The sequence below is a fragment of the Nicotiana sylvestris genome, chromosome 1 (assembly GCF_000393655.2).
Source record: "Nicotiana sylvestris chromosome 1, ASM39365v2, whole genome shotgun sequence".
NCBI lineage: Eukaryota > Viridiplantae > Streptophyta > Magnoliopsida > Solanales > Solanaceae > Nicotiana > Nicotiana sylvestris.
In genome coordinates this window covers 93,765,627-93,777,296 of record NC_091057.1, presented here as the reverse complement: position 1 = coordinate 93,777,296, position 11,670 = coordinate 93,765,627, and the positions used below count along the sequence as shown (strand labels likewise).

The window sequence follows — 11,670 nt, the reverse complement described above, 5'->3', positions numbered from 1 at the left end:
TTGAAAGGCTAGAAACTTATACGTATATAGATATAGTGAGTGTGCGTGCGGGGTGTAGGTATACCACTTACGAGAAAGAACCCCAAGTCAGTAAAGTAGTTAACCAAACACAAGTAAGAAGTTCGTCAGTCCTTCCTCCGATGCCTCCCGTTCATTCTTCTTCATTTCATCATTTTGTTGTGTTGTTCTGTTCATAGGTCCCAAGCCCTTCTTAGAAAGCCCTCTTCCCTCTCCTTAAGTTAAGAAAAAAAGAATGCTGCTTGATTGAACGAACATTGTAAGAACCTTTCTAACTGACACCCCAGTCATAATGCCACCCACGTCTTTTTTTCTTTTGAACAAGCCTTCTAAATCCATATTTTTTTTATTTGAGTTCATAATAACTGGCGGGTTTCATTAATGAAAAGAAAAGCGGAGGCCCGCCATCTGCTAGCATTGTGGTTTTCCATCGATTCTTTATCAATGGCCCACCCTTTCTTTGAACCTTGTCAATGATCGAACTTAAAGATATGAACTGAGTGCCATTTGATGAGTAACTGAGAACAAAGGAGAGGGATATGGAAAGAATGAAGTAATGAAAGAGGAAGTCATTGCTAGTAGTAACGACTTGTCACGATCCATTGGTTCATATAGAATCCATGTCCTAGGTGTATCAAAAAACATTCTTTTCGCTAAGCGTATATAATAAAATAGAGTGAAAAGGTCCACCCCGAAACCAAGGGGGTACTAACTAACAGCTGAGTCCTCTCCGAACCGCAGGAGATAGTTGCCCATCATACGGCTCACCAACTTCACTTGCCTCTATGGGAGGCTCGCTCCGGGCAGGTTCGGATCACTTACAATACACGGGCTCTACGAAGGAAGGGGTTGGGTTAGGAGCGTTTTCAATATGATTCTTTTCCTGTATTTGTTCGATGAGAAATGCGAGTCTGTTTTGTCCACTTTCTTCATCCCCCTCTATCAAAATGATCAAAAAGGAAGGTGAGCTTGCTTCTTATTCCCGTGTTTGATCTCTTCCATCTCTGCCTGGCTCGTTGTCACCTATGTTGAAGAAAGGTTTGGAACCCTGTAGAGAATGAAGAGGGGCCAAGGATCTTCCTCTCAACAGTGCTTTTCGAGGCTCCCCCCTGAATAAGTAAGGCCCCGTTAGCCTGGGCGAAGATGGGGATAAAGAGTAAGGATTGAAGCCCCCTTAGCTCTGCCAGGCACTGGACAGGGGTTAGCTCTGTAAATGTGTAGAGCCAAGTGTAGTGTGGTGTAGTAGTAGGCACTTCTAGGCCCCTTCCCGGCTACTGGATCACTCCAGTGCTTCGGGTACTACGGACCCTCTGCCATCCATTGCAGCAGAGCCGTTTCATGAGCGGGGGGGCTAAGCGCAGTTCTTTGAATCAAACGTTGAATGAAATCGATTCTTTTTTAGATATAAAAATATAAATCGGATAGGATAGATGGATGGATCTATCTTTCTATTCATATATATTACTAATCAAAATGGATTTTTATAGTGTTGTAGCGTAGCAAGAAGCCCCAAATCCTTGATTTGGCCAGGAAAGACTGCACTGCTTTGGGCCCAGGAAGCGAAGGGAATGAGCTCGGCTGCTTCTCCTCCACACTTCTTTTTCTCCGTGCCCGTTCCGCATGCGCTTCGCGCGCCATTGGCGCTTTGCTCTCCTCTTAATCTTCATTGGACGGTTCGGATGGACTTCGCTGTTCTTTCCCAACAAAAATCGAAAGGGTTGTATCACATCGAGATGTCGATTCGTTTTCCACCCCCAATGAGATGGGGAATTTGTAACCCCCTATTTAGACTTTTGGTCCCTTCATCTTTCTGAATCGAGACCCGGCCCGGCTCGCATCATTCCAACAACCGACAGGGAGCACCTCAGTATACGATCGCGCGCAGTAACTGGGAGTCCTATTACACCTAAGGCCAACTTCAATTCACCAAACCAAGGTTCATCTCGTGTAGTCATTGTGGACTCGTACAAGGATATTGAGTAGACGGTTGATGTATCAGACTCGACCCTATCTTTCGTAGCATGCATTCCCATCCGTGTCGCAACTGATTCGGTAAGCTACGTGTCCGGTGCACGGAGAACTGCCTTCGGTCCCCCAAACTTACTTACTCGTGGCAACCTTCCGGCCGCCCAACGACCTATAACGCTAGTCACTACTCCCACTGGGGCTAGGAAGTAAGCCCCACAACCCAAAGCGGCGAAGAACAAATAGAATTTGCTACAAAAGCCGGCTAACGGGGGTATTCCTGCGTATGAGAACATAGTAATGGAGAAGGTAATAGCCAAAATAGGATTCGTTTTGGCTAGAGCGCCCAAATCAGCTATATATTTGACACGGGTTTGCCGTAATGCTAAAACTATGGCGAATGCATCTATCGTCATTGATGCATAAATAAAGATACCAATTAGTAGTGATTGAATTCCTTCTATGGTTCCACATGAGAAACCAGTACGAATATAACCTACATGTCCAATTGAACTATGAGCTAGAAGTCTTTTTACTTTCGTTTGGGCCATGGCGGCCAGTGCCCCTAAGATCATAGAAGCAATGCTGCAGAAAAAGAAGATTTGTTGCAATGTAGCTCCATAAGAACCATAAATAGAAACACGTGAAATATTAGCAGAAATAGAGATTTTAGGCGCAATAGAAAGGAATGCTGTAACCGGGGTGGGTGAACCCTCATAGATATCAGGTGCCCACATATATAGAGTCAAAAGATATATGGAGTCCGAAGGGTAGGGGGTTTTCTTCGGGGCTCGAGAGATGGAATAGATAGGGCCCCACAAGTTTTGAATTCGCCGCTGGGGAATTCACACGAAAGGGAACGAGGAATTCTCAACGAAAAAAGTGCTCTCTGAACCGAACGTGAAAGTAGTTTTCCATCAGACGGCTTTTCCTGTAACTCTACTCTCGACTTGGATTATATATCCAAAAAGGTCCGCTCTCGGCCATTCCACACACTGCCTAGCAGAGACGTGGTTATCTAAAGTGGATTCTCTCTTTTGTAGTAGATGCCGAACCTGTTGTGCCCCATTGACTAAGAAGGGGCGGACACAGCAGCTACATGGACCCCTTCCTTTCTGTTATTGCCAGCGCTTTCCCGGGCCGAGCCGGAATTTTTTATTATAAAGGGCAGGCAAAGCCCGAAGGCAGCTATCCCAATAGGAAGGGCGGAACGAGGAGAGGGCCCGGCAATCATACCACGGCGGTCAAAAAAGCGTGTTCCCTTCAGATAAGACGCACCGTAGGTCATCCTCGACCTTCTTCGTTTTCGATGAAAAACAAATATCGATCTCCGAAAGCGTTTTCCTTCCCCCGCCGCACCTCCGTCCCTTCGTCGAGCCTTTCCTTTAATGGTTGGGGAAAGCATTCCCTTATCTGAACTTGGTGCGCATTCTTTCCAGCCTTAGTAAAATAGGGGGTGGGTTTGTCTTGAACATAGGCTCAAATAGAATTTGAAGGGTCCTAGCTACGCCATGCGTTCAATACAAAATCTGGAAAGCTGCAGGGATGACAAAAAGAGGGCGCTTTCCTGTGTTGCACTGAAAAAAAGGACCTAAGAGACGAGCGTCTTCTCTTAGGTTTCTTCCTCCCGCGCCCGTCGCCGCCCGGCCCGCGTTAGAGGGGAAGATTAGCAAAGCGGGAAAAGAAAGAGGGAAGGGGAGCAGCATCTTATTCTCTTCGCGAGAACTTCCGGATCGTAGAAGCATTCGGAACGGGCTCCGCGTTCATTTCGTTGGCAGAAACGATCCATTCCATTCGGGGCTTCGGGGAACCCAAAAACGAAGTCTTTTGACTTGAGAATCAATGATAGATAGACAAGAGATAGATAAACGATATATATATATTTATCACAAAGAAATTGTGAGATAAAGAGCAGATGGATCCTATCCCCTATATCGAACACTCATTCCTATCTATTGATAGAAAGATCTTCGTCAAATACCGGACTTTGCCTTTTTTTAGGAATTACTCATATCCAAAGCAGCTTTTCACAAGCACCCCACCCCATACAACTAGTTGGGGGGGCTGTTCGCCTTTTGAATCAAACAAAGTAAGTAGTAGGGGCTTCATAGCAACTTTCATTCTAAAGGAAAGCGAAGAACCAACCTTTAGTCAATAGGAGCCCTACTTCCCTCTTTCCGACCTCATCACTTCAATTCAAGGGCAAACCCATTTCCTAGTCACCGGGCTGAGCGCACCTTTGGTACTTCAATAGGGCGAGCTGTTTGATAGTGACTTCTTTCGTTTGGTAGGGCGACGAAAGGCTACTTCAATGACGGAAACAGCCGGAAACTCGAGAGGGTCGCCTTTGGAGAAGCGTTTGCCGGTAACCAAAGCCTCACTCTGATTATGTCGTGAGGCTGACTGAATCCAATCCATAAACCCGGAAATGAAAGGTTGTTCGTTCCCTTTCGTCAAGTAGGCATACGAACCACTTTGCCTTAGACTCTATTGGAACAAAGCAAAGAAGGAGGCGGAATGGAGAAAGGAAAGGGACAAGGGCGGTCTTGCTTGGCGCGAAGGCTGCTGGTTCGGGGGTAGAGTACAGTACTAAAGGTCCTCGGACTTCCAGGCGGCTTTTCTTTTGGGCAGCTGTTCACCGTTGGATCTCGCCAATACAGCCCCCTATAGTTTTCGTTACCGAGATATCTTTTTTTTTTCATTGTTCCCAGGGATTTTTTGGGGAATCTGCTCCCATGCTGCAAACAGTCAAATCTGAACTGAACCCTGTCGCTCTTCTTTCTTTCCTCGCGAGCAGGAAGCACACCAGCAGCGTGCGTTGCGTGATTCTACTGTGTTTTTTGCACTTGACTGGGTGGACAGTTGACCGGAAGATAACTTCGATTCGCCCGGCCAGCAGGCGGGCGGCGTGCTTATCTTGTGTGACAACACTACAGAGCGAGTTGCTCTTCTAGGCGGGCAGCTGTGTGACAACACTACAGAGAAAGCGGCGCTTTCGTGTAACATGCTATGGTCTCAACGCCCTTACGAGGTAGTGATGAGTTTCACGTGCTCTAAGCCCGGCCCACGCGCGGTTAGGAAGATTGGACACAATCTGAGCGGTACCACCCACCCTACCCTACCACCTATAGGCGGTCGTCCTACAGTCGCCCGAAAAGGAACTGCAGTGATCTTGAATAGGGATCCTACAACGATAAATAGAATCCCCATAAAAATACCACTAGATCGAGCACCAGTGATTTCGTATCCGGTCAAAATCTTGGCTAATTGATCGAAGTGGGTAGCTCCAGTAGACCCATAGATCATGGAACAAATAGGGTGGGTAGGCCTAAGCACCACACTACACGTATAGACGCGAACCCCCCTCGTTACCGTACGTGCGACTCTCACCGCATACGGCTCGCACAAAGACTCCTAAATCCATCCCGAGCCCTTTCTTCCACCTCTCCTCTCCAATCCTCTATTAAACTTGCGTTCCCCAGGCGCGATGAAATGGGGGTCATTCCTTCGCCTATCGTATGTATCGGCTTGGCTTTGTCCCGAACCAAGGAGGCATTCTGGCGGATGCATGCGTGTAGGAAGGCCAACGACTACATAAGCTAAAAGACTACGACTACAAGATAGGCCGGAAGCGACTACATAACCTCTCTAACTAACATACGATACAATTTCACTTCACGGCACGGCCAAAAAAAGAAAGAACTTCACTCGGTTGGCCTTCTCACGCTGACGAATGCCTCTTTTCTCTTCTCTGAAGTCTACAACAAACAAGTGGGAGAGGCAGGATTCGAACCTACGTAGAAAAAATTCAACAGATTTACAGTGACCACTCGGCCACTCTCTCCTTCCCGGGCCGAGGCCCCCCTCAATGGGTTCTAATTCTAAGAAGGGGGCGGCGCCCTAAATCAATCAAAAAGCTTATTGATTTAATTGAAGGGAACTAAGACGATTAGCTTAGCTAGCGTTCCGGGAGAATCTAGTCATTTAGTCAGTTCATAACTATCTCTGTAAAGCAAGGGGTAAAGCTTCTACGAAAGCTTCCCCCTCATGTAGTCGTCGGCCTTCCCCAGCCCCCCTCGTCGCTTCTGGCGAAGCTGCAAGTTCATGAACAAGTGAATGAAGGAGCCATGTTCCTAAAAGAAAATGACCCTCTTTGTTTTCTTTTCTTCCCCTATCCCTTCAAAGCCCTTGTATAGGTTGGGCGCTAGCGCTTTACTAATATAATAAAAAGTCAGGCTCTTCTGCTGAGCGAAGCTGCGAGCCTACTTAAATATAGCTTACGCTTACCAAGCCTAATCTACAAAAATAGGGCTACAGCAAGCAAAGCAAGCTTTCCCCCTTCGTTTGTTGTGGGTCGCGCCTCACCGCAGGCACTGAATGAATGAAATGAGTGGAGATCCTCCTTCCCCCTTGCTAATTACCAAGAACTTCGTTGCCACTAGTAAATTAGACCATCCCCCCAAAAAAGAACTCGGAGCCTAAAGAGAAGAGAGTTCAGTCTACAAGAAGCTGGCAGAGCTTTAGCCATTGGGCCACATCCATCTATCCTAAACAGTAACCCTTTTCTTGTTCGTTCTTCGAATGACGCTAGTGGAGACTAATTCCTTCCGGCTAATGAAGATACTACTCCAGTCTTTCCAGTGGATCCTTCTTATCCCTAAGAATGGAACGAACCAAGTTAACCTATACGAGAGTGAGGAATAAAAACCAACAATCAACTTACCGCTTTTGATGTCCCACGATTCTGCTAGTTTAGAAACAAAGGAGAAGGACAGGGGTCGCTAGGTCAGAAAAGCGATAACTAAAAAATCTCCCCAAGTAGGATTCGAACCTACGACCAATCGGTTAACAGCCGACCGCTCTACCACTGAGCTACTGAGGAACAACGGACTTAATGTTGGAAGCCGACTCTCGTTCTTTGGACCAACCTATGACCGAATAAAAATGAGTTCGTCACTCTTTTTCACATACACCGGGAGAAAAGGTTACGATAGCAAGCCCCTCCCCGGCCGGAGAGCCTCCAGGACAAGGAGGCGGCGATCAACCATCCACTCTCGAGATTCATATTGATCAATAGATCTCCGCGTCCTGCCAGTTCGCTAAGTAGACTCACTCTACCGAGGGGCAACAAAGGCTGGAACTCTTCCTGCCAAAAACAAGGGACCTACTTCTCATCCTAGGAGTTAGCAGGTATGAAAGAGTCCCCTCTCTGTCTGTCTCTCCGAGTTTCTACTACTAAGTAGCACTTCTGCTATTCAATCATAGAATCGATTCCGATCAAGCTGAAAAAAGTCAGCCCTATATATGTTATTAGTAAAGCGCTAACGCCCTATCTATAGTAAGGGGGCCTTTCTTGCTCGTTAGCGCTGTTTTTTGATTGCAGCTAGGGCGCCCCTTTTCTTTCTCAAAGTCAACTTTCTCGCTTGTTAGTCAAGCTTTGAAGTCCCTACTTTATTTAGATTTATGGGATATTTGAAGAAGCGCAGGTTTTCCACCCTATACCTATACAAGGGGCTGGTCTCGATCTCGCTTGGTGGTACCCCTCTCGATGATTGTTGACTCAACATTGATTTCGTGCTTGAGTTGGAGGGCTCTCCCTCCATCCATCGAGTCAAGTAATTCGCTATCGGAAATTGATCCGCCGCCTATCTCATGCCATGCTTCTTCTTTCTCCGAATCGGTTCCTAGTGTCAGTCAATCAAGATTCGCCATCAAGAGAGGGAAGAGCCTTGACTTTAGGTTAGGCCGGTCTCATCATTCACGCAATTCCCCCGTCCATCGATTGATCACGCGAGTACGCATCCAGTCAGCGCATAGCGAATGAAAAAAGCGTTCATCCTGGATTCTCTTCCTCAAGAAAAATGTCTATCAATTGATCCCTATTCATTCGGTCAAAGTCTCCACTTTTCACGCCCCTCTACTAAGAGATGCACCATGTTGATAGGAATCGGCAAAGACCTTCTTGTACACGTCCTCGAGGGCAGCATTCATGGCAATCATCACTACTTTCTCCCGAGGGCATGGTATGGCTTTGTTCTTGGTCTTGTTTAATAGATGTCGAGTGCCGCTTTTCCCCGTCCGAGAATCTCCATCTGCTCTAAGTGGGCGCGAGCTAGAATCCTTATGTCAGCTTGCTTGTTCAAAAGACTGTCTCTTTACCCCTTGCATCTTCATCTTTTCGAAAGCCCAGACCATTCTTCTGGATCTGCATTAGTCCTATTTCAGGTGCAAAGCCTCTTCAATAAAGACCTCTTTTTTTTCTTTCTCCCCCATTTCTCATTTTGTTGATTGAAAGAGAATAAGCGCTATCCATTGAGTAAAGAGAGGGTTTTCGGTCGGTTCACGTTCGCCTTCCCCCCCTCATAGTCCATTAGTGGGTATGGTGGTCAACTTAGAGGGCGCCCGCCTCCTCTTCGGACGTGTCCTCGACAACCTGGCAGTTTTTCAGTCTCCGCTTTTGGGGGCGGGAGTGCTTGGTCACTGGGGTTTCCTTTTCCTCAACCAATTCGGTTGTGTCAGCCCTGAGATTGGTCTAACATTTTGTTATGAGCTGGCTGGATTGAAGGTCAGATAGATTTGAGTTCAAGTGGCACAGCACCTTCGATCGACCATAGGGCCTATTCTACCCTTACCGAATTCATTCTATTGAAGCGTAACGTAAAAAGCTCCTTCTCATCTTGCATTTCTTTGGTTTGGAAGTTCCAGAATGTTGTCTGTGGATTTCTATAACAAAGGAAAGCCTCCTACCCTAATACTATGCCATTTGATTGAAACAAGTTCCGTGCTGCTCACCACTCCTCGAGGCCAAGGACGGGGTCGAACCGTCATTCCAGGATTTGCAGTCCGATACATTTCCATTATGTTACCTAGCCAAACCCGCCACCTCATGTGCCAAAGTCAAACGGTTGTTCTTCCTTCTCCGCTCCTTCTTTTTCTACATATGCGGCGGCGGCAGAGAAGAGGGGACAACTTCTTTCTCCTTTGCCTTGCTCAATCTTCCTTTTCTGATTGAAAGTAGCAAGCCACTCTACTATTGGTACAGAGGCCAGATAGAAGGTTGCTCATCCAGCCCAGCGGATCCATTGTTTATGCGGCAGTGCAATGCAGCTGAAAAAGGGAAGCCCCTTTTTATTAGTAAGGTATAGGTTGGTTGGGGAAAACTCCAAAACTAGGGTTCCAAATACCTTATATTATAGAAAAGTTTGAGAAAGGGGCACCCCTACTATACCCCTAAACTACAAGCTAGCGCGCAACGGCTGAAAAGCCGTTGTTGCTTGCTGCTTGCAGGCTCGAAAATCTCTCTTTCGCCTCTCCTCCCTGTCTCAATTCTGATTGATTAGCTTCTTCCTTCGCGCAAGCTACGGTCTAACGACCCCCTTGTTGTGTTGCATTTTGTGATCTTCCGCTTCAGTCTGCGTTTTTCGGATAGCCGGGACCCGATGTTGATTTCCGATTAAAATGTCAGCGTAAGGTTTGGGGCGGCCCATCTGATTAGTTCAGCTATCACTGCTGGAAACCCCAGCGGTTGTTCGGCTGCGTACTCCCCGTCTGCCTATCTCACACTCCCAAAGCAAATTTTGCTTTCTTCTTTCATTTGCCTTTCCTGCATCTTTCTTTCTATCCATAGGTCGGCTTCGCGCAGATAGATCTTTGCCGGGGGAGATTGGTGCCCCTTGAGGTATGCCCTTCCGGTGGGTTGTTCCTTTATCTGTCTTTTCCATCCAGTGCCCGCACTGCGTCAGAAAATCTTCGTCTTCGATCTCTCTTCGCAACGCATTTTAAGGGCTAAGACTTTCTCTCGACATCTTTCTTTTATTTAAGTCATTGATCTCATATCTATAAGCAGGGGGGTCTGCGTTCACTATTAAGCCTACGCCCGTCCATTCCTTTCAAGCTTGATCCTTCCCTTAGACTCGTTACCTTGTTCGACTGAACTCGTTGGTTCCGCGCTCTATTCGGTCGTAACCCGGTTCGAGAACCTTCTCTCATAGATTCCCTTCACCAAGTCATCGCCAGCAATCAGCTCTTATCCCTTGGTGTCAAAGGGCGAGTTCCTTTCTTGTCTTGCCCAAAAACTTTCTTTATTCTCATTGGAGAAAGACTCTCCCGCGGCAAGGTTTTACACATAGGGCCAGCTGCTTTCTTTATCTCGCTTGCCCTTAGTCCGTCTAGCGCCTTTCGGTTGGGTTCCGCCCTGGGGGTTAGGTTAGACCGCTTGGGTTTTTTTTTCTAGTATCGAAGGCAGTCAACGTGTCAGCCATTCTTCCCCCATTAGACTTGTCAATCTTTTGCTCTTTTTCCTTCTCTCTTCCAGTTCTCCCCCTCTACTTTATTTGACAGGGGCGGAGAATACCACTCTATCAATAACAAGAAAAAAGTAGCAATTCTGTTTCAAATGGTTTGAGCTTGGAAGCAACCTGCTATCTATCGATAGGCGAGAACAGACTGCTATTGACTGCTTCGCCTATCTATTCTATTATGGCCGGCTTGGAGACATCAGAGGAAGACCATCATCTCTATCCGGGTACGATCATAGCTTCATTCATTCGTTGAACCTTGGGGATCACCATTAGCATTGAGGTCAATCACCACACTACCTCTATCATACATACGACATTACACGAAGCGAGAGTACATGGTCAACACACACCTAAAGCGCCTACGTTCCGCTTGCAGCCAATACAGCCACAACCTAACTTGCACGAGATTCAACAACCGAAGCTATTGGTAGTCCCGAGAGGGCGACATCCTCCTATAATAGTTAGCAGTACTGAACAAGCGAGTCATCGGTCCGAGGAAAGAAAAGGACCGCCTTTGAAAAAAAAAGGAACTCGCTAGGCCTTCAGAACAAAGGCAATTCTGTTCATGCTTCAGACGATCTGGCTAATTCTATATACAACTATCTAATTTTCTTCTATTATATATAAAGGCGTAAGGGCGAAGGTCTATTTAGCGCCTTGGAAAAGGTAACCGGTTAGGTTGACTTTGGAAAGGCTACTAAGGACCGGGTGAAGAATGAAAAACGTCCGCTAAAGCCCACGGGATAAGGTTTGTAGATGCGATCATGAATCGAACCAGATCGAAACATTCAGCTGTCGACAGACAAAGCCGGAACGTCGACCACAAACTAAGGATGGCCATGCCCCGGTTCCCAAGGTTAGGGTATTCCCTATTATGAGCCTACTCAGATCAGAACTAAACTAGTTGATTCTCTTTGGCCGGCCGGCTTGTTGCAACCTTCGCATTTCCTGTTGAGATCCCAAGTCTCCAAGTGGGACCTCTTGGCCACCCTTGACGTTGGCTTTTTAGAGAATCCCGCTCCTGTGTCATAGGACTTTCCGCTCGGCAGTCCACCGGGTGGGTTTGTTTGTCCTTCCAGTTTCGAGTGTCTTCTTGGATATTTATAGCGGCCCATAGGCGCGAGATGTACCTTGTGGGGGGGGGAGATCCCCTGTACATAGTCCTTACAGGCAGTGGCCGTTTAGTCCATGGTCCATTGGATGGTCGGTGCAAGGCCAGAAATTGGAACACATTGATTCCGCTTGTTCCCGTCCTTCGCTTCAGGGCCTGTCCCTCGGTGTGGTCAGTACTCCATACTGTCGGGCAGCGAAGCTTACAGTTGTTCACTAATTATGACGGTTCACCAGGGCCTCTTTCCTCCTTCCTTTTCTGCTCATTCGTAGGAGT

General features: G+C 47.1%; 1 protein-coding gene and 1 non-coding gene across 2 annotated transcripts; both read right to left on the bottom strand.

Annotated features, from left to right (window-relative positions):
- Nucleotides 1–1,880: 1,880 nt before the first annotated feature.
- Nucleotides 1,881–2,971, bottom strand: LOC138884167 (NADH-ubiquinone oxidoreductase chain 2). The gene has a single exon (XM_070165154.1). The coding sequence runs from the start codon at nt 2,718–2,720 to the stop codon at nt 2,076–2,078; it is 645 nt and encodes a 214-aa protein (XP_070021255.1). The 5' UTR covers nt 2,721–2,971; the 3' UTR covers nt 1,881–2,075.
- A 3,822-nt stretch (nt 2,972–6,793) lies between these two features.
- On the bottom strand, nt 6,794–6,865 carry TRNAN-GUU (transfer RNA asparagine (anticodon GUU)). The gene has a single exon. It is a non-coding gene; the product is annotated as a tRNA-Asn (tRNA).
- Nucleotides 6,866–11,670: the final 4,805 nt, after the last annotated feature.